The 24,004-nt window shown below is 37.2% G+C and overlaps 1 protein-coding gene across 1 annotated transcript in view; it reads right to left on the bottom strand.

Annotated features, from left to right (window-relative positions):
- Nucleotides 1–3,586: 3,586 nt before the first annotated feature.
- The window catches only part of G3BP1 (G3BP stress granule assembly factor 1), a 31,895-nt gene continuing 11,477 nt past the window's right edge, over nt 3,587–24,004 (bottom strand). Inside the window, exons 2-12 of the mRNA XM_061189889.1 lie at nt 20,130–20,242; nt 18,039–18,120; nt 17,391–17,564; nt 14,694–14,784; nt 13,649–13,742; nt 12,255–12,456; nt 10,545–10,646; nt 9,993–10,104; nt 9,646–9,774; nt 9,145–9,254; nt 3,587–5,486 (exon numbers count right to left, since the gene is read on the bottom strand). Coding sequence (XP_061045872.1) covers nt 5,280–5,486; nt 9,145–9,254; nt 9,646–9,774; nt 9,993–10,104; nt 10,545–10,646; nt 12,255–12,456; nt 13,649–13,742; nt 14,694–14,784; nt 17,391–17,564; nt 18,039–18,120; nt 20,130–20,224 — 1,398 coding nt within the window. The 5' untranslated portion in view covers nt 20,225–20,242 and the 3' untranslated portion in view covers nt 3,587–5,279. The remainder of the gene's footprint in view (nt 5,487–9,144; nt 9,255–9,645; nt 9,775–9,992; nt 10,105–10,544; nt 10,647–12,254; nt 12,457–13,648; nt 13,743–14,693; nt 14,785–17,390; nt 17,565–18,038; nt 18,121–20,129; nt 20,243–24,004) is intronic.

Genomic DNA, 24,004 nt, shown 5'->3' with positions numbered 1-24,004 from the left:
ATGTCTTCATTTAAAAGGCCCAAATCAGGGTACATACGCTCCTCATAAAAACATTTAAGAATTTAAACCAAACCCAAAGTCAAACAGGTGACAACAAAGCTTAGGGAGATTATCAGTAACCAAAGTGGTTAATATAGCAATAGTTAAAACTGTTTATATACATATTAAATGATATAATCATCCCTCTAACTACTACCAATAATACAGGCAAACTTCCCATAAATGGGTTTCCGAAAAATAAATACTTGCTAAAGTAATTCAACAGTGAATTTTTGGTAAGCATCGCTTACTTTTTTAAAAAACAAAGACACAGTGGATGGATACAAGTCCCTTAGGAATCTGTGACACTGGACACATTTCAAAGTAATAAACATGTATGGATTTCTGTAACTGTTCAGTTCACATGGTTTATGGAAGTTAAGAGGAGAAATGATTTCCAATACTATTTTCCTCTCACTGGGAACTAAAAAAGGCTACCAGGTTCAAGTGGAAACTGGAAGAGAGGAGACTTCAAAAGTCATGCAATCAACGACAAACAGAGGCTTCCCTGGTGGCACAGTGGTTAAGAATCTGCCTGCCAATGCAGGGGACACAGGTTCGAGCCCTGGTCCAGGAAGATCCCACATGCCGCGGAGCAACTAAGCCCATGAGCCACAACTACTGAGCCTGCGCTCTAGAGCCCGCGAGCCACAACTGCTGAATCCTGTGCGCCGGAACTACTGAAGCCCGCGTGCATAGAGCCCGTGCTCTGCAACAAGAGAAGCCACTGCAATGAGAAGTCCGCGCACCGCAACGAATAGCAGCCCCCACTCACCGCAACGAAGAGCAGCCCCCGCTCGCCACAACTAGAGAAAGCCCGCCCGCAGCAACGAAGACCCAACGCAGCCAAAAATAAGTTTAAAAAAAAAAAGGAAAACAACTTTGATTCTAAGCCAATACATAAGCATAATCATAAGCAAAAGTGGTTAAGGGCTGTAGGCCACCTTTAATCAACTTCTCACTCAACTCACTCAGGCCATTATGAAAGACTGCTTCATGAAAGCATGAGCAAAGCAGTCTAATTTCAGCATCATCCTGAGTTAGATACATATCTACTAAAAAGAATGAAAATAAAAGTTTTATCTCACACGTGCCACCATTTCTTCCTTAATTCAGTCTAGCAAGAGTTCACAAGCCTATCTATGGTCCCCAGAACCTCGATATTACAGTAAACACAAATTCTAAAAGGTATTACTACCTTAAAACCACAAATCCTTGTTTAATTATCTAGTACAATATGGCCATTACTTGATGAGCAACTTTAACCTACAACCCCATCCCACACAAGACATTGCTAAGTTGCTAACACATTCTTTAAGGTTTCTAAAACATTTGCGAATGAGTACCTCTAACTGTCCACTGCCCATCTGTGGTATACTAGGCAGTTAGCTAGAACCCCAATTTCAAATAAATGCTGAACTTGCTTCTTTTACAAGGTTCAAAATTGTTAAACTAAAAGTTCAACAATTATCTAATTTGTATGCAGTTCCTGCAGAGATTCTTTCAAGTAGCACAAAAATAAAACTTTAATATAAAAGATATTTTTAGATCAGTAGATTTGACAAATGCAATCATTTACTTAAAATAAGCCACAACATGAACAATGGTCTACAAATTTAAACCTCACAGAAAGAAATTTTCATATAGATTCGAACAAATTGTTTTCTATAAAGTGCCACGTTTTCCACTAAATCATTAAACTCTACAAAGGTTTTCAAATATAAAAGGGATGAAGAAAAGCATCAGAGGATGGCAGTTATAAGCAAAACACAACTGTTATAAACTCATCTGTATGACGCTTTGATAAAAATATTACTTCCATATCTAGATTAAATTATACTAAATGTACTATCAAACCAGATGAGAAAATAATCTAGTAACTCAATGTTACTGTGTTACCAAACAGTCTGCAAAGCCCTACAAAATCAATGTTTACGCACCTACTTTACCCTAAAGGAAATGGAGAACAGTAATGCTAACCTTGATCTGAATGTTTGCAGACTCAAGTCTCTATACTGTAGTTATTTCATGCCCTATGCCCCCAATGTCATTCAAATATAAATAGGTAGGCATTATGGTTCTAGAGAAAAAGCAAGAGTTTTGGAAGCCAAAACTCCTAAGCTACATGGATGACTTTGAGGCCTCTGATGTCATTTCTTCATCTATTACTTTGGGAGAAATCGCACCTAATCCACAGGGTTATAGTTGTGAAAATTTAGTTGTCTAACCTAAAACTAAAGTGCAATTCAACTAACACTGTGGTAGTAACCTACTCAACCAAAGCCAAATAATTATTTTTGCATTATCCATTTCACTGCTCCATAGCAACAGCTCAAAAAGTTGAGAACACAGGAGACACAAGTAAAGCCCAACCTCAGCATAAAAGCAAACAAAATTATTTTTGTACAGCCAAGATCTATTTATTTTCAACAGATCTTAAAAGAGATCCACTGAACCAAACTAGTCTTACCTAGCTAAAATATTCATGGGTGAAGGGTTTTAAACTCAGGAAAGAACTGCATGTTGGGCCATTCCTACAGATGAAAAATTATGTTGAATGTGACAAGTTGATGCTGTCTACAGAAAATCTTGCCCTGATCTATTTTATTTTCACTTTCTAACTGTGAAATATGTGAATATATGTGTATCTAGGGGGACATGTTTATTCCATCAGCAATAATGTAATCAATGATAGCTGGATACTTAATAGTGTTAACCATGATGCTAAATCCTATTTATAAAGTCCAATGCTAGTCAAAACACCATAATATCCCAATTATGATAACTTGAAATTACTGAAGCAACCTTTTCTGTTCTGAAATTATGCAGTAATCCCCTGCAATAAATTACAAGCAGCATCTAGTACATTGCTACTACCTCTCCAAATTAAAAAAAAAGCACACAATTGGTACAGATAAAGGAAAGCTGAGATTATTCCTTACAGTAGTTGTTCCTATAATTCCTGAGAGAGATTTACTTGCTAATCTGTTTATTCTTCTGAGGCTCTATTTCAAAGGAAGGACAACTTTCCCTGCAGTTGTCCTAGTCCACCATTCCACCCACCGTGAATTACAGGAGTCGGGACTACCTGTGTTCTCAATGGGGTTGCTTCATTTTCAAAGAGCACTTGGCACCACTGGCCCCCACCCAGCAAACCCTAGATGCAGGGTATGCATCTCCCTCCACCCCCAACCCACCAAAAATCCCACACATTTCTGCATGTCCTCTAGGATACAGTAACAGCCCCAAGTTGAGAAACACTGCACCTAGTTAGTGCCCTTAAAGCTCTGTTCTAAGGAGGAAGAATATTTTGAAATGTACGGTTTAGTATTCACTTATGAAAAATGGTTTCTAGGTTATCTATAATTTATCACCAAACACTTACTGCAACTTAATTTTTTTCTCAGAAATAACTCAGGCTAAATTTTCTTCTTTCTACCACAAGCTTAATATAAGCTACGAAAGTACAAGCTGAATTTCTTCCAATTATCACTAGCCTGGGCCAAATGAAGTGGTTACCAATTAGTTATTTAAACTGACCCAAAACACAGCCATGTGACTCAGTTATATAAGTCTCTTTATGTGAAAGAAATGTTGCCAATTTTCAAATATTTGAGGTACTGAGGGTCAACTGATAACATCAAACTTCATTTTAGTTTAAGGCTACACCCTTCAGCAAACATAGAGATTCCCAGTAACAGCAAAACAAACATTCCTATTCCTACTAATATTCTATCCTCAAACAATAGTCCTAAAGATGAATACTGTTAAGAAAACAAATAAGTTAAATTTGACAACCTCATTGCCCTTCAATTAATGACAAGTTATCACGCAAAGGCTTGCTTCACAAACGTGTAAACAAAACCTTCACCCATCTCCCAAAGAGCACTCAACAGTAACATACTATGCAAAACGAGTATTAGTCTATATTGCCAGATTAAATTTTCTTCCAGAAACATTTTAATAAAAATTGGCCATTTCCAAGAAACACCCACTGCATGCCCACCAATAAAAGGGAACCATAACAAAATAGAAAATTTACCATATGGCTATGATTTCAGAAAAAAAACTAGTGCACACTCAAGCACACCAGCAAAGTCCAATATTAAAGTCACATTCTTTCTTAAGGGCCATGATTAGGATTCTGAAGAGACACTGAAATAAAACTTAATACAAATGCTGAACTACTCAGGTCAAAGGAACTCTACAGAAGCATCTGACCTCAAAAGCATTCCAGTTTGAGACTCAATTTCAGAATAAGGCATAACAAATGAACATAAGACATTCAGGGTGAAAGAGGGAGTCTATAATTCCCAACATACTCTGAACCTATGAGAACAAATCTAAGTTTATTTTTTTTATTATTTTTCTTTAAACAATTGCCAAGACTGGAATCAAAGATAAATAGAAGGCACAACAGTTTTGCTCTGGTTTTGTGTTATTCAGATTTTTGAAATTTTTTGGGGTTTTTTTGGTTTGTTTTTTTTTTACAAATACAAATTAAACATGAAAAAACTCAACTTCAAAAAAAAAATCTAACAGTTCAAGAAAAGCTTATCAGTTGCATTCTAGACATTTAAAACCTATCTCACAGTTTAAATTTCAATGGTAAAAACAGTAGGTTTTGGAACTGTTTTGCGACCACGTATCCAAAGAAAAACTCTACTAACACCTTTTATTCAGTTTTTAACCATACCAGAGAGAATCTAAATTGTCGATTTTTCCAATGGCAATTTTTCCACACCAGAAGGTAGTCATGACTCTCAAAGAAGAGACAATTTGGGGTCTTCCTGCCTTCAAAATGTTTATCAAATCCTGTAATTCTCACAGGCTTTTGAAACATGTAGAAAATAAGTAAGAAATATTCCAATGAATGAAACATACCAAATGTCAGTAATAAGCAAGACACATTCCTTTGGGGAAACTGTTTAAAAAAAAATCCAGTCTGTATATGCAAATAAAGCAAGGAAATGCAGTCTTTTTTTTTTTTCTTCTTTAAAAATCCGTTTTCCCTAAAATATCATTCCACAAAACTGGAAGTGAAGGACTAAAAGGTGGGGGGGTGGGGGTGAGAGGGGAAGGAGCACACACCAGTAACACAAAAAGTAGAATTGTACAAACTTAAGCAGTTTATCATAGACTAGGATCAGATTCCGAGATACCAAAGGCTGGATGAAGAAATTCACCATTCTGTGGGAGCTAGGGTTTGTACTGCTGCCTGAAGATCGGTGAAGAGCAATTCACTGCCTTGGAGCAATGCCCCTTCCCACTCCAAATCCTGGTTTCTGCACCATGCCTCCACGGGGTGGGCCTCTCATCCCACCACCCAGCCCACCTCGAGGGCCTCCAGGTCCCCGAAGGCGGTTATCTCGGCGGTCCCCTTCCCGGGCGGCTCGAGTCTTCTTTTCTTCCACATTCAGACGGACCTCACCTCTGAACATGATGGGCTGTAAGAACCAAGGTGAACAGACTTACACAGAGTGCTTATGGGTTACTGACTACCAAAGACAAAACAAAGCTATAAAACAAAGACAAAACAAGGAACCAGCAGCTTACAAATCAGCTACGTTCTCACAGTGCAGTTTTTGTCTCAAACTCAGAACACATAATTTTCCCATTAACAGATACATGGAAAAGCAGTTAGGTATGCAACCTAGTTCAAAAGTCAAAAAGTCAATTTAAACAGTGCAGCAGAGTAACTCTCTCTTTGTACTTATTAAAGCACATCTTATATTCCCACAGAATTATATAAACAGAATATAAATAAAAATTGCCACTTTCTCCATGGATTGGGAGGCTTAGAATAAAATCCCATCATCACCTAATGTGGAAAGACTTTGCTGCACATGTTTATGCAAAGTACATATACGTCTCAAAAACATCATGAATTTTATCTAAATATAATCTTAAAATGCTATTTGCCTGAACAGAATTTGGGAAAATACTGAAGATAATAAAGATACCAGATCTTAGTGCAGGAAAAAAAAGTTACTTCCCACTAAGTCTTGGGCTTCTTTTTTTGCCAAGAGAAGTACAGAAAACAAAGGGTTACTCAAGATTCCAATGAACTCAATTTACGCTCCTTGCTGGTACTCAGTGGTTTTCTACTGTAATATTTTTTAAAATAAATATCTAACAGTACTTACTATGCAGAGAAGTATTCTATATACTTCACTTTTATTATCTCATTTAATCTTCACAACAACCCTTTCAAGGTTGTTAGCACACCTATTTTATAGAGACCAGCAAACTATGCGCCAGGGAGGTTAAGGAACAAGACTGCACGGGTCGCAAGGCTAGTGAGAGACAGAAGAGCAATGTAAACCAAGGCATCCTGACAGGAAAGCATAAGCTTTGAACCGACACAGCATGGTCAGACACCATGGTCATATTCTACAAGCTACTTCTGTACTCATAAAAAATTACTGAAGGGGGCTTCCCTGGTAGCACAGTGGTTAAGACTCTGCGCTCCCAATGCAGGGGGCCCGGGTTCAATCCCTGGTCAGGGAATAGATCCCACATGCGTGCTGCAAGCAAGAGTTTGCATGCTACAACTAAGGAGCCGGACAGCCACAACTAAGGAGCCCGCCTGCTGCAACTAAGGAGCCAGCAAGCCGTAACTAAGGAGCCCGCCTGCCGCAACTAAGACCCGGTGCAACCAAATAAATAAATATTAAAAAATTAAGAACAAACCAAAACAAAAAAAGAAGTCTAAAAAAATTCCTGAAGGGAGTACGGTAGACTTCTACCAATACAGTGAGGTGAGGGAAAGGCAAGCTACATCTGAAGTCACCAGAGTACACAGGAATGATCTGAAAGTGCATGTGAGGAAACCTGCATGGGGGTGGGGCGGGGGAGCCTCTTTTGAGCTCTGACTCTAAAGTGAATTTTAAATTCTGATTAAATATATACTTATATTTGTACATTTGTAAGTATTTTAACACAAATTTACCAATATTTATATATATATATATATTTTATATACACAGCATATAAATCACACACATTAATGTGAAGTGCTGTTCCTGGTAATGTTCTAGATACAATGGGAAAAATAAAATCATTTAAAGTCTGAAAGATAAGGAGAGGTTAGGACTGCGGATATTTCAAAAGGTAGTTATGGAAGATATCTCTAAGGAGGTATCACAAGGATAGAAGCAATCTGAATGAAAAAAGGTAGCAGACATACAGCTACTTTCTGAGGAAATTTACCTCAACAATTCCTATGCATAACGATGCCATGCCTTACCCACAGGGGTTAAATGAAACACCAAAGCCCTCATCTTGGATAATTAACTGGAAGCAAGCTATCAGGCCTGACCTTGTTTGGCCCCACTGGAGTATCATACCATCTAAGAAAATACAAAGTCAAGGCTGCACCAAACAGTGTGGCCCCTGGATCTATTGCATGCTCAGTGGTGGATTTATCAACAAAGCCTACTGGACATCTCTGGGTTCAGTATTCTGTGTCCTTGGTGACATAAGCCATTATTCTCTCCACACTTCTCAGGGTTTTGCAGGAGATGCTTCACAAAAATAGTGGTCCAACAGTTTGATAGATAATGTACATTTCAGATTAAGGCTAACTTAATGTTATGACCACAACATTAAACTTTGTAATATACCCATTAACATTCTGGAGAACATCAGAGGTTCTGGAGAACCTCTGGGAAATAATCATCTACAACATTTCTAACTAACGTGGTTAATAAAATGTGTAAGTTTTAACTGGCAGAGACTGAAAGCAGATTAGTGGTTGCCAGGGGCTGGGGAGAGAGGATATGGGGAAAGACTGCTTAATGGGTAAGGGACTTATTTTTGATGAAAATGTTTTGCAACTAGATAGGTGATGGTTGCACAACAATGTGTATTAAATGCCACTGAATTGCACACTGTATTATTTTTTAATGAAATTTTTTGTTTTGTTTTGTTAATTTGTTTTTGGCCACGCTGGATCTTCATGGCTGTGTGCAGGCTTTCTCTAGTTGCAGCGAGCAGGGACTACTCTTCGTTGTGGTGTGTGGGCTTCTCATTCCAGTGGGTTCTCTTGCTGTGGAGCACAGGCTCTAGGCACATGGGCTTCAGTAGTTGCAGCATGCAGGCTCAGTAGTTGCGGCACATGGGCCCTAGAGCACACGGGCTTCAGTAGTTGTGGTGCATGGGTTCAGTTGCTGCAGCGCGCAGGCTCTAGGGTGCACAGGCCTCAGTAGTTGTGGTGCACAGGCCTCAGTAGTTGTGGTGCACAGGCTCAGTGGTTGTGGCTCGCGGGCCCTAGAGCGCAGACTCAGTAGTTGTGGCACACGGGCTTAGTTGCTCCGCGGCGTGTGGGATCTTCCCAGATCAGGGCTCAAACCCATGTCCCCTGCATTGGCAGGCAGATCCTTAACCACTGCGCCAACAGGGGAAGTCTTGAACTGTACACTTTAAAATGGTTAATTTTGTTATGTGAATTTCACCTCAATTGAAAAAAAAGTGAGGTCTTAAAACTCCCACACCCATCTCAGTAAATTAACAGTATTTACACCTTTGTTCTTCTACTAAAGAAAGTGTTTTTTGCTAATGAAAGACGTGGGGGAAGGAAAGGGCTCTTTAAGAACACAGAAATAAGATTCTGATTCTACAAATCCCTCTATTAGAGAAAGTACTGTTAATAAAAGTGACTTAAGGTAGGGTGACTCCAAACCCAGACAGCTTATAGAACAAAAGAAGCTCCTCATAATTATACCCCAACAGTTATATATGAAGACTACAAATATACCTGGTAAACAAACTGATTCTAAGTTATCTTAGCTAAAAATAACATAATATTTAATTCATCACTTACACCAGAAGCCACTACCAAAGAAAGGAATTGCATAAATCTCAGTGCATTGGTTACCATAGTTATTTCATTCTCCATCATGCACGTATTCAAAAAGTACGTTATTTAGATGGCAGTTTTGTTTTTCTAACTCCCAGGCAGTTCTTTTAATAATGGTTAAACATGATGGAAAATATTACCCAGACATGTTGGAATAAACTGTGCTTTACATACAAGACATAGTTTTAAGGATGAATACATTAAAAGACCAAAGATACAGAAAATCAAGAGGAAAAACTGCTTACCCTGTTGCTAAGCACCTTCTGAACAGGCTCAGAATCATCAAACACAACGAACCCAAAATTGGGTAATTTCCCACCGCTGTTAATACGCAGCTCCACCACATTCCCATAATCTGCAAGTGGAACACAGATTCTCAAATAACTTAGAATATTTCCTTTAAGTATTACACGCGCACTGTCCAATGACAGCCACTAGTAACACATGGTTACAAAGCATGTGAACTGTGGCTACTCCAAAATAAGATGTGCCCTACGTGCAACATACACACTGGATTTCAAAGACTTAGGATAGGCTGATGGAAAGTATCTCATGTTTGTACATATTAAGATGATGTCTTAGATACACTGGGTTAAATAAAATATTATTAAAATTAAATTATCCAGGTTCTTTTTGCCTTTTAAAATGTTACTACAAAACTTAAAATTATACATGTGGCTCATCTTCTGTTTCTATTGGATAGCACTGTATTAAATGAATCTAGTATTTAAAACTCAATAACCTACTTTGAAAAAAATCTTTAAGCTCTGATTTGTCCACCTCATGAGGCAGGTTGCCGATAAAGAGTTGGTGACTGTCAGGGTGTCTCACGATTCTTCGGGGTTCAACGTCACCTTGCTCACCAGCCTCACGGACTGAAGAGGAAACAAAAACAGCAAGGAATGAGAAAGAAGACACCTTTCAGTGACTGTTCCATTCAACAGTTCTCTCTACCCCTAAATACAGGCAATTCCATTAACTCCACAACATATTTTTTAAAATCTAAGTACACACAAACATCAACTGCCCTCCCAAAACAAGCTCTCACCCTCAACAGGCTCAGACTAAAGAAGCCACCCTTCTGAGCTCTCACCTGGTCTAGGTCCCCTCTGGGGAGGAACATTTATTCGCTGTTCTCGCACCCTTTGATCTCTCTGAGGCCTCTGCGGTGGAATCTGAGATTCAGGCTTAGACTCCGGCCGAGGCTAAAAAATGTATAACGTTAACTTTTGTGTAAGAACAAAGCAAGCTTACCTTTTTTTCTTGTGAAGTATCCTAGCTAACAATAAGGTTTAAACTAGAAAATGACAATTCCTTCGTTCTCTCACCAAAAAAAAAACACATTAAAAATCACCTGGTAACACAGATGTAGAGAACAAACGTATGGACACCAAGGGGGGAAAGCGGGGCGGGGGCTGGTGGTGTGATGAATTGGGTGATTGGGATTGACATGTATACACTGATGTGTATAAAATTGATGACTAATAAGAACCTGCTGTGTAAAAAATAAAATAAAATTCAAAAATGAAAAAAAAAATCACCTTGTACCCTTCTCCTCTGCCTTATTCATTAAACCTCTGTGAAATCACATTACACGAAAATACAAGTAAATCTGCCTAATACGCAAGCTTAATTAGAAACTCACCTGTGAAGCTGGTACTTTAACAACATGAGGTGGTATCCCAGTAACTGGAACAGCTCCACTGGGTGGAAGGTTCTTACTGGTCACAGATGCCCAAGAAAAGGTCTAAGGGGACACACCAACATCAGTTGATTACACTACTTATCACAACAATATAAAAGGTATTAGTTTTTGGGCTTCCCTGGTGGTGCAGTGGTTAAGAATCTGCCTGCCAATGCAGGGTACACGGGTTCAAGCCCTGGGCCGGGAAGATCCCACATGCCCCGGAGCAACTAAGCCCATGTGCCACAACTAATGAGCCTGCGCTCTAGAGCCTGCGAGCCACACCTACTGAAGCCTGGGCATGCAGAGCTCGTGCTCCGCAATAAGAGAAGCCACCGCAATGAGAAGCCCACGCACCACAACCAAGAGTAGCCCCCGCTCGCCGCAACTAGAGAAGGACCACACACAACGAAGACCCAACACAGCCAAAAATAAATAAATTAAATAAATAAATTTATTTTTAAAAAAAGGTATTAGCTTTTGATTTCTTGTATTATTACATGTGCATCTCATTTTCAAAGGCAAGATGGAATTTATAAGTAACTTGAGATTCCTTTTCCCCACTACTTAAAATTTAGTACTAAAATTCCTTAGGACCAATCATCAAGTATCAGCAAAGTATGAGAGGCTACTTTCACATAATTTCAAGTTTGTGAATCAAAGAAAATTCTCCTTCCAAAACCAGCTCTTCCTTCTATGATTCTCTCAATCTATAACCCAATTACACCAACTTTAGAATCTTCTTGAGTTATTTCAATCAATACCAAAATCACCAAATCCTGTTATTTACCTCTTAAATCTCTTCTCCATCTCCACTGCCATGACCCTAATCCAAGATATCATTACCTCTCTCCAGAACTACTATAATTAAGCCACCTAACTTGTCATCCATTCTCAATCCAGCCAACCTACTTTTCCACCTGCAAGCTAAAGTCATTTCACCATTTCTCTTTCCTACTCACCCAGAAGCTTTCAGAGACCAAGAACTCTACCTACTTTACTGACAGTTCCCACACCTAGAACAATGCCTAACGCAAAGACACTTGAAATAACTGTTAGACAAACGGCATTACAAGAACCCTGGCCCCATAAATACAGCACTAAAACATATTCCTTCAAAGAGCATCAACTGTAGAGGTTCTGTTAGTTCAGTTGTTATCATCTTGATGTGACTCAGGGACAGTAACTGAAAATCTTCAAACTTTTCTAATCAGGTATTCTAATTAGAAAAGTAGTTATACTTGAGCAATTTGTTTCTACTTCTACTGTAAAGTTGTCCTCAATTAGATTTCATAGAAAAGGGCAGGAAAAGTCTGTTGTGCCATGTTATTTTTTAAAGATAGACTATCACTTGTTTAACAAGCACACAATAATCTGCAATTTGAAAGATGTAATATTAAAAAGAAGGTTTGTTGATGCAGTGATAAAATAGCACCTGAAATTTCTGGCCTAAAAAGTATTCAAGTTTCCTTAGAGGAGGGGAAAAACTACTTTTGATTTTATAAAGCAATATGTATCTTACTTCTTATCTGAGGTATGGCTCAATATGGAAGAAACTTCCCTAAACAACCAATATGAAAATGCACCTGCAAAAGTCAACCAAGCAACAATAAAGAAGAAGAGAGATTTTTAAAAATAGAAATGGAATAAAAATGAAGACACATTGCATACTCTCAAGTCCTCCTGCACTGTCTGGGCTATGTCTGCAGGCGCTGGAGAAGAACTCTTCTGAGCATCCTCAGGAGCAGTTTCTTCCAATACTGGCTCAGACTTTTCCTCTTGGACTTCAGACACAGGTTCTTGCTCTGGCTCTGGTTCAGGATCAGGCTCTGGTTCAGCAACAGGTTCTTCTAAATGTTCTTCTAAGTCATTGCTTTCATGGTAAAATTTGAGAAATATCATTCTGCTTCCGTTGATTTAGCAAGAAATTCCTAGAGACCTGAACCTAAAAAACATAGCTCCCTCCTCCCCAAAAAGATCTAAGAATTATGTATTTGCGTATTAAAACAAGACAACTTTTTAGAAAAGCCCTCAGTGAGCAAATCTTAACTGCAGTCAGATTTGCTAAATTCTGATTAAGCAAATGCATCAAACAGATCAAAATGAACCAGAGCAGTGTTTCTCAGAATCCCAAAATTATTACAATTTACCTATCACATATCACAAAACTCTAATAGGCTATGGGGAGATGGAAAGGTACAGTTTGTTTTTTCAAGACAAAAATTTCTAGACATCTGCACAATCATGTGCATATACTTAACACTACTATAAAGTACACTTAAAAATGGTTAAGAAGGTAAATTTTATGTTATGTGGTTTGTAGTATCAAAACTTTTTCTCATAATAAAAACACACGAGGAATTTTGGAGGAAAAAAACCGTCAGTTGTGATTCAGAATAGTTCTTAAACTTCCACATAAGTCACTTTAACAAACTGCAGATGCTTTCCCCCCCGGAAATTCTAATTTGGTAGGTTTGTGGTAGGACAACAAATCTTCATTTTCAACCAGCAACCCAGATGAGTCAAGTCAGTCCCATCACCACACCTTGAGACACATTTGAAAGTATCCTTTAAGCACTGAATATTAACATTAAGGGTATCACAGGGCAACGAGTAAATATTAATTTATATTGCTATCCAACATATTTCTGTTCCAGTTGCAGATTAAAAACAACCTAAGATACAGTCACACATTTGTCTGAGCTAATAAATGAAGTTCTTGATTGCTACTTAACTCATGTCTGAATTTCTGTCAATTTATGTCTAAGTCCTTGCACATCTTCCATCTCAAAAGCACTTAAAGCTATGCCTTGATGTATTAAATACTTGATAAAACCAAACCAAAAAGCAACTGATGGATACTATTTAAGTAGTCCTCAGACTGCAATCTATATTAAACAAGTTATATATTTATGTTACATACCAAAAGCAAAACCTTTCTTCTGGGAAATTATCACTTTTTTCTGAGATAATTCTGAGCATTATGGCTGCCCTCCAACAAACAGAAAGACTAAACAACTCAAATTCTCATGCAGCTCTGGACAGATGAACAAAGTTTTCCTTACCTGACAGTTTGATCATAGAAAGTTCCAGAATCATCAGGTACCACCTCAGGTGTCTGCTGTCTTTCTTCAGGTTCCTCTACTTCTTCTTCAGATTCTAAATGAGAAAAGAAACTTAACATATTTGTGCTCACTTAACTCACAAATATATTCACTTGTACAATGTTCATCATGATAAAAAAGGCAATGAAATAAGAAAAGTACACATACATAAAAAGATAAAGAAAATTGGGTAAAATCATGACGTAGGCTTTAAGGACAGAATTAAGGCCATGTAATGTTTTGGTTATAAGCATGGAGTCTGAGGTCATATTGCCAGCAATCCAACGAAGGTTCTACCACCTAACTAGCTATATGACATCAGGCAAATGACCTCCGTGCATTTCAGTGCCCTAATTTATTAAAAGGGAACAATAGTTCCTAAAATACTTATCTGTAAGGCTGTTATATTATACAATAAATACAAAGCACTTAGAATTCCGAGTCATACAGAAAACACTAAAATACTAATTACTCTTAGCATTTAGAGACAATTCTCCATGGGTCGCTTGTGTTTCTGCACATCTTACAGCTGAGGCAATGGCTAACCTTTGTTCCAGACTACCTTTTAAGAATATTTATACAGCAACACTCTCGGAAAACGGCGTCTCTCTCCAGAGCAACGGGCAGGCATGTCTGCTACCCCATTATAAGGTTTTGGTTGCTGAAACTTAGGTTCCACTCTAGTAATGCACCCCACTGCACTGCAGGTATCATCTAAACTTCTGCAGTGTCCTACGGAAACTATGGCCAAGATGCTACTATTGTTGCTGTAATAACCTGTCTACTTCTGATTTAGGAGTTTGATGTCTTCTACCAATATCAGTGAAGTAGACTAACCAGACTAACCTATCAGCCTCGAGTAGGTTAAAATCTCCAACCCTTCTTAAGCCTTGACAATTAAAAGTTACTAATGAAAGATACAGAGAATTATGAAAACATTCAAGAAACCTACAGTCTCTTCAGGTCAATCTGATGCCATCCAAAAAAATTTAGACAAGTAACTTACCTTCCTGAGGCTCAGTGACAAAGCCACCAAAGACCTCATCTTGGTATCTGAAGATATCATTATGAACATAGAACTTATTTGCAACAGAGCCCTGCAATGCCAACAGAAAGTTTTCATTTATTCAGCAAACTTTTAAAATTCCACATCACCCTACACACCATCGTTCTCAACTAAAGGCAATACTGCCCACCCCAGGAGACATTTGGCAACTTCGGGAGACATTTCAGGTTTCCCATCGGGGAGGAGAGCTGACAACCACTAAGGAGAGGGCAGGGACGCTGCCAGACACCCTACGCCGCACAGGACAGCCCTACAGCAAGCAGTCACCCAGCCCCAAATGCCAATAAGGTCAAGGCTGAAAGGATCCCTGCTTTCCATTACATACTGTGTGCTTAAAATACCACCAGGTGAATATCCAAAAACTGACAAACTCTAAGTATTTAAGATGCCAAAGCCCAGACTTCAAATCATTTCTTGAACAATAAATACATATTACCAACTGCAACAGATATTTTAAAATTCGCTAAATCTCTATCCAAGAATATTGACACAAGCACTCAAACGTGTAGCTAAAAAGGTTTGCCTACCCTAGGTATGAAACACCTACGTTGAAATCCAACTATGTCATTTACTAGTCATTCAATTTCTAAGGATGTTTCTTCATCTGCAAAATGAAGGATACCAACTTATACTTTAGAGCTTTGAATATTAAATGAGACAGTTTATGTAACAATCCATTATACTATGGTAATGTTAGGATCGTCCTCTTTAAAGGCAAAAAAGAACTAAATTTAGAATAATTAATAATCATCCCATGATTCCTTGAATATTTAGAAGTCCATCAACAATTTTAACACTATAGATAATCTAAGCCTTCCTCTAAAAATCATGACTAAAACGACTTCATGTAATTTTTCAAATAGACAACTGAGTTATTTTATATGCAAACAGTAAAATGACAGGGATTTTAGATTCACTACCCTTCAAAAGAAAATTATCTGACGAGTAATGCTAGAGAAAACTTTTAGTCAGCAGGTCCTCTTGGAGCCCCTTCCACATGCTCACACAGATAGGATTCCTGACTTTGTTCATTGTGGACCAGTCGAGAAGGCAGTACAAATGCAATTAATCAACATAAACCTGTAGTCCTTTCATATGCATGATAACTAAAAAAAAAACAGGGCTCCTTGAAGAAACAGCTGACTCCAGAACTGGGGTTGTGGCTGGAGCAGGGAGAGTGCAAGGTGAGCCTGAAACATCTGTGCCACAAACTGCCCCCCCCCCGCAAAAAACCCCCCAAAACAAACAAACAAAAAAAACAGAAACCCGCTTGAAGGGGTTCACACTTAGCAGATCCTAGGACACTTCAGAAATCAATAAAAAATTAACTAAATCCATTAAATAAACAAAGACCCCATGATAGACAGAAGAAAAGGCAAAGTTCTTTACAGTAGAATGCCAACGAATAAATAAAGAATTAGATGATCACCATTTGTAGCCATCAGAGTAGCAATTGATTCTGGCAAGAATCAATGAATGCTAAAACTAGCGCCTAAAAGTTTGATGAAGAACAAAGTATACGCACAGTCTCAAAGAAGAACCCACAATTTACTTACTAATGAGAAAAGTAAAAGCACTAACTTGACAGTGGCAAAACCTGGTGACCATCACCTTAACTAAGTAATACTAACAATGGGACTAAATGACATCAAGTGCTACCTAATGTGAGGCACTGAAAGACATGTATAACCTAAAACTAATTATAAGGAAATATCAGAAAATTCAAACTGACGCATTCTACACGGTAATTTGCTTGTCCTCTTTAAAAACAACAACGTCTTGAAAAACAAAAGATTAATGAATTATAGCAGATTAAAGGAGCCTAAAGAGACATGACAGCTATATGCAATGTGTAATCCTGAACTGAATCTTGGACAAGGAAAAAAAAATTACTATTCTTTGTATTATTGGGACAATAACCAAAATTTAAATATGGACTATAGATGGATAATTGTATTACAAATACTTCTTGAATTTGATAACTGTACTTTGGTTATGGAAGAGAAATCCTTATTCTTAAGAAGTGCTCACTTAAGTACTGGAGGATGACTGGGCATAATATCTCCAATTTTTTTTTTTTTTTTAATTTTATTTATTTATCTAATTTTGGCTGTGCTGGGTCTTCGTTGCGGCACACGGGCTTCCTCTAGTTGCGGTGAGTGGGAACTACTCTTCGTGGTGGTGTGTGGGCTTCTCATTGAGGTGGCTTCTCTTGTTGTGCAGCATGGGCTCTAGGTGTGCAGGCTTCAGTAGTTGTGGCGTGAGGGCTCAGTAGTTGTGGCTCACGGGCTCTAGAGTGCAGGCTCAGTAGTTGTGGCGCACGGGCTTAGTTGCTCCACGGCATGTGGGATCATCCCGGACCAGGGATCGAACCCATGTCCCCTGCATTGGCAGGTGGATTCTTAACCACTGTGCCACCAGGGAAGTCCTCCAATTTACTTTTAAAATAGTTTAGAATTAAAAATGATAGGTAAATAGAAAAAGAATTATAAATGTGTGGGCAAATGTGGCTCTAGGTAAGATATATGTAAGAGTACTTCTGCACTATTATTTCAACTTTTCTATATATTTAAAATTTCAAAATGAACAGTTTTTAAAAAGACATGTACAACCTTTCATTGTTATTTTTTTTCATACCTCAGGAGCAAGAACAAACGTCTGCATGAATCTCCTCAAAGCCTGGTTGTTATTAGAGAGCAAGCCCATCACCTGGACCACCACACCGTCATTCAGGGTGGCATGAGCATCGACATGACGGATCTTAGTGTGGCAATTGGTGAAATTTTGTGACATCACTTTCCTATGGATTTCCTAAGGAATCGAGGGAAGAGAATGCAGAATCTCCAAGAACAACAAAAAACTTTCTAACACAACAAAGATAGAGCATTTACCTGTGCACATTTAAATTACAAACTACACAGACCCCACTGTAATTTGTCTTAGTACAGTATATTCCCAATGACACCTTAACCTTAATTATTAAAATTATTGTCCTTAACTAACATAACTAAAATGTTTACAATAGATGATCCCCATGCTAAAACCTATTATCTTCCAACATAAAAAAACTTCAGAATATATCATACAAAATGAACAAAAGTGACATTATAAGCTTTTCAATGATTATCATATAAACCAAGTAGTTACTGAATACCTAAATTTCTAAACAGAAGTTGAGAAATTTGATCTTTAAATATCAACAAACGTATCAAGCATGTATCCACCTCAATTCTATGGGTTATTTTCTAGCTGCTCAACAGCCTACACGAAGCTTGTTATGCTTACTTTCTGTCCATAGACCGCATCTGCTGGCTTTCCATTTGAATCCAATCCCCCATGGACATAAGAAGAGTTCTTTCCATAAAATCTGTAAAACAGAAAGATACTTGTCATCTTCAAGTATCCTAAGACCAGGTATTTACTGTTCATGTTTGAACCCATCTGTCTCACTAGTACATTCTTGGAGGCAGCAATGTGTTTTCTTTTTCATCTTTGTATGCAATCATATATGCATCACCTACATGTCACATTTGCTGAATGGGAATGAATCTGGTCAAGGAATTTTTACAAGTCACAAGTTTCAGGTCTCAGGAAAGGATGATCATGTTGGGAAGGATCTTGTAGTTCATGTCAGGAAGGCCACTTAAAATAAAAGTTCCTGCTTTCACTCAAGGAGACCACAGGTAGTCTTGATATAGATGAGGACATCTATACTCTCTACCGACTTAGAGAGTCCTTTTATATCTTAGAATGCATGTGATGAGTTCCCATTAAAAACCCAGTAACTCAGGCAGATGGGTTTTAGGAGTAGTTTAACAATTTTTGCTGATGCATTAAGAGCTTCAGACTTAAATCTTCATAGCTTTAATTCACCTATGTCCTCAAAATTGTCCTGTTTTCATTACAACAATACTGAATTAGGGAAGCGCCAACAACACCCCACCCCAACACACACACTGACACACAGAAAATACCCTAACTTGGGGATAATCACTTTTAGGATTTCTTGACACTTGTACTCCAAATTAACAATTTTTCACAGATAAGCCCATACATGTCATTCTACATCCTGATTGTTTTTTCCTCCAAAAAAGGGACAGATCTGGGGCCTTAAGGATCCCAAAAGTACCTTTCAACTTTCAAAGTTATTAAAAGGCTGCACATCAGCCAGTCAATCAGTTCACTGCTGGCTAATCCACTTTTCATTGCATCTAAAATGTACCTCAGAGATGAAATGTGAAAAACAGATGTGTTAGAACCAGTAAATAACAATATTGACAAGAAATGTATTTGGTTAGTTTGTTTCAACTCCTGCTCCACTTTAAATTCCAAATGTATCTAACTTCTAAAGGCACAGAATACAATTGACCAAAAAAACAACAAAAAAGGGGGAAAGAAAGGTTTAGGACTTGTTCTGTCACTTAATAGGTGTGTGAGTACCAGCAAATTTTTAACCCCTTAGTGTCTTTATCTGTAAAATGAAGTTAACTATCCTACAATGCCTTACTAAGAGGTTTTTATAAAGATCAAGAAGAAAAAGGTAAAAGTGTTTTGGAAATGATAAAGCCTTAAAAAAAAAAAAACACAAGTGATACTTTCCATGTTCAGAACAAGGACTCAAAACGAATTTAAAAACATTCTTTTACACCTAATAATCATGTGGTATCCAATATGCAAACTGGCAAGATACAGAAGAAAAAATAGTTCTGGTCCAACAAATACACATTTTAGAATTTCTAAAAAATATTCTAATAAGTCCACATAAACAAACTTTGTATAAGCTTTGTATAATGCAGCACTGTTTGTAAGAGGAACTAATGGAAGCAACTTACATATATTCATCATTAGGGGATTAAAACATGTTACACCTCTGGAAAATGAAAACCTCGTGGGTAACAAAATAAATGTGATACATGTACTACCCTTATAAGATGATCACAGATTATCAAATGAAAAAGCTAAAACACAGTATAATAAAAAAATTTGCACCTACATAGAAAAATCGTTAGCATATCAACACAAAAGTATGTCATTAAAGGAACACTCTTGCATCTTCTTCAATACATTCTTACTAAATAATTCATGATTCACCAAAAACAGCAAAACGGAAAACAAAATCAAAAGCACAAAAATTATACGTTTACATTATCAAGCATTACATTTCTGATAATGTATAGGCAACTTAGAATAATTTTTAAATAATATTTGTATATTCTACTATTACATAATTTGAACAACCATCACTTTTTGGTACTTACAAAGCACTTTTATGCAGTAACCCTAGAAGGTGCATGATGAATAAGAGAATCTTAAGGATAAGTACCCACACACTAAAACACAGCATTAGATGATACTCAGGGGAAAAAAAGGTCTTACCTGTGTAGCATGTCTGGGGCCTGGTTCAGCAGTGTGTAATACTGTCTCACAAATTCCCGCCCGACCAGCAGGGGACTAGGCTTCTCCATAACCATTGCTTTGGTCAATTCAACCTGGAAAAAAAGTCAAGTATGTTCAACCTGAAAGATCAAGTACAAGGGGAGAAAGGGTCAGGGGAGCAGACTGAATCATTTAGCTGAGACCGACTCATAGACCAACAGGATCACTTCAGCAATTCTTGGTTTTTAAAAGGAATAAACACTATAAGAAACAAACAAAACCCACACAGACCAGTGAGGTTTTATATATTCAAATTTACTGTAATTAGATGAATGCTATGGGGGAAAAAAATCACTACTAAGAATTAATTCATCATTATTCCCAATATTCAATTTCCTTAAACTTAATATAAGAACTTCAAAGGTACATATTGCCAACATGCATCCTATCATAACTTTCCCAAGCCAATAAAATCAATTAAGAGTGTTCCACTTGTAATATTACAACATATTACTATGGCAATATTAGGTTCAAGGGTGATAAATATATATTTGACAATATAGACACATACGATCACATTTTTAGTCAAACTAAATAAGAGAAATTTTTACTACCTTTAAAAATGAAAAAAAAATCTAAAATTAAAAAAATAGGCAAAAAGTAACAAATGATGTTTTTACTCAACAAAATAACCCCTACCACCTCAAAATTATGACTTAAAGTATGCTGGAGTGTTAAGAAAGGCACCTGGCACACAGTAAGTTCTCAATTACTGCCTGTTATTTTTTTTTTAAAAACCCTTTCAAAAAAATGTTTGGGGCTTCCCTGGTGGCGCAGTGGTTGAGAGTCTGCCTGCTAATGCAGGGGACACGGGTTCGAGCCCTGGTCTGGGAGGATCCCGCATGCTGCGGAGCAGCTAGGCCCGTGAGCCACAACTGCTGAGCCTGCGCGTCTGGAGCCTGTGCTCCGCAACGGGAGAGGCCACGATAGTGAGAGGCCCGCGCACCGCGATGAGGAGTGGCCCCCGCTTGCCGCAGACAGAGGAAGCCCTCGCCCAGAAATGAAGACCCAACACAGCCAAATAAATAAATAAATAAATTAATAATAATTAAAGGTGCTAATAATTAAAAAAAAAAAAAATTTGGCATGAGATAATCCAAGTTTTCATTTGAGGAGATAAAATCATCCCGAACTTGATAAACATAAAGGCAAACAGAGGTTCGTATAATTAACTACAGTATAAAGGGAAAATGAGAGAAATTGTATTCCAGTTTTCCTAAAGAATGGGCAAAATGGATCGAGTTTGGTTGGTCAATTCCTGTACAAGCAATCTGTGGAGATGTTTATCCTCATCTAGTGCATGACTGCATTATTCTTGAATACCTAGACCATTTATTACTTGTTTCACCAAGATCTAAGAAACTAGACTAATAACATCAACCTAATTGCACCCTTTGATACTGCCAAGTAGTCTCATTATAATATAAATTTCTAAATAATATTTTATCAAATATTGCTTCCCACATCCAATCTTCCCATGAAAAATGATGAAAATCCTCCAGGTTATATATGAAAGGTAAGAAAAATAAAAACTTATAGACCACATCTGGAACTTCTCCTTTCCCTGTGAGATTATCTAGATAATTCAAACTTTAAAAAAAAACTCAGTTTGATTACCATTATCATCAGTGTTTTATTTCAGGTCATTGCCATAAAGCCAAGAAAGTTAACATATTTATACAGTAAATTGATCTTTACCTCATTTGTGAATTTTTCTTTAACTGTTATACTTCTGAAGCTTGTCAGAGAAATCCGTATTATTCACCGAGTTTCTTTATTAGTTTAACAATTTAATATAACTGAATATTTTGCAAACTAGGTTCTCAATTAGCATTTTAAAATGTTCCAAACAGATGGTACTTTATTCCAGGGTTACCTCAAATAGCCTTGCATACTCCCAAGGCTTATATTCACACTATGGTTCCATTAAGGTGGAAACTCCAGCTCAAGTCTCTCCTTTAAGCTCTTCTATAATAAATATCAACCAGTCAGCTCGAGGGAAATGGTAGCAGTATTTAAAAATAATCTTTCTGTCAATTATATCTCAATAATTGAGAAAAAAAGAAAAAAATAATATTCCATGTGCGTAAATACACATAGCATTTTAGAGAAAAGAAACTATATTGCTTCAATATTAAAAAAAAAAAAAAAGGACTGATTCTTAAAATAGCCAAAAGCATCAAGAATTCTACGTAAGTCATGGTCAGATAAAAATAACATTTTGAAAGAAGGCTGCAAGCTTCTTTGAAATCATAAAGTTTCTTAAGAGTAGAGACCATTTCTTATGCAACTTTCTAGCCCTGAAACTTAAGAGTATCTGACACACTCAGGAATAAAAAGCTTTCTTTCATTCATCATTCTCAACACAAGTGGAGATTAGAATTTTATAAAAGCAAAACAGACTTCTGATCATCCATTTGTCAGACTGAACTATCAGGTTGTCCAGAATTCAGATTATGACCGCAGGTACATTTTTTTTTCAATGATTAAGAAAAGGCCAAAGAGAAAACTAAGCTATGGTGCTAAAAAAACAAAAGCTGCCTGAGAGGGAACAGACTGGGAAGGACTGGAGGGGAACTGGCTGGGGTGAGAGGACTGTATGCATTTGGGTGATGGCTACCTGTATACAACTAAAAAACTTTTCAAACTAAACCCTTAAATTCTATTAATTTTGTGGTTTGTAAATTATGCCTCAAAAAATCTAAATAAAAATGCTTCCACATTAAAAAAAAAATCCTGAAGACATCATAAAATGTTTTAGAATAATTAAGAGTACTGAACCACCCAATAGCACCAGTGACTACAAAATGTTTAGGGAAGTTCTTCAGTAATCTAAGACCATCCACTGAAAGTTTTGTGAATAACCTTGTCTATTTGATCATCATTCTCAGTAAAAAAGAAAATGCAGAAAATTTTGGCAATTTGAGCCCAAAAGATTTAGTCTATACAAATAGACTCAATCAATTCTCATTAGAAAAATTTTATTTGGTAAATCACCACCCTGAAATCTCCACCTTTATTTCTGGTCCAAACATAAAACAGAACCTATGAGAAATATGTAAACTAACATCATACCCTCCTGAGAATAAAGTCTTTAATCTCACCCTCGTTCATTAGAACTCTCAATTCTGTCAAATCTAAAATAATGAAAGTAAACAAAATCAAATGGCATCATCTCAGAAAAGCTGATGTTTTACCAGTTACTGATCCACTATGACAATTAGAAACTATGCATACCAATGAAAATACATGCTAAAAATACATGAGATCCTCCCTCATTTATTAAATACTCCTGAAACACTGTGTCCTTTTAGAAGAGGTTTTACAAATTTATAATACTATGGATTCTGGCTGTTCCTTATATAACAGCATATGCCAACAGATACATTATTGGTTGGACTATGAAGCATGTACCAAAATCAGAAATAAGAGACAAACTAGGTAGTCTTATTATTTTAATTATCAACAGCAATTCCCCCTTCCCCATGCTGATGTGAAGACTGGAAGACTTCCTAAAAGATACATGCCACTCTCCCAAGACAAAGTAAGTTCATTGAACATTCCAAGTAATTCCAAATTGGAGATCACTCCCTTGCAACACTGCTTTCAGATCTACAGGATAAACCTTTTGGGGTATATATTACAAATCACTCAAAAGTAATATTCCTAAAAATGATATAAAATAAAAGCATTGTGGTCTAGAAAGATCAGTGATGAAAGAAAACAGGACCTAGGAAGAATAAAGGGGGAAGAAGGAAATCACTCACTTCCACTAAAGTTTACTTTCCATTAATTTTATATCCAAGTTTGTAATA

The sequence above is a fragment of the Eubalaena glacialis genome, chromosome 4 (assembly GCF_028564815.1).
Source record: "Eubalaena glacialis isolate mEubGla1 chromosome 4, mEubGla1.1.hap2.+ XY, whole genome shotgun sequence".
Taxonomy (NCBI): Eukaryota; Metazoa; Chordata; class Mammalia; order Artiodactyla; family Balaenidae; genus Eubalaena; species Eubalaena glacialis.
Note: the sequence above shows the minus strand (reverse complement) of the source record. Positions and strands in the feature narration are given on the sequence as shown.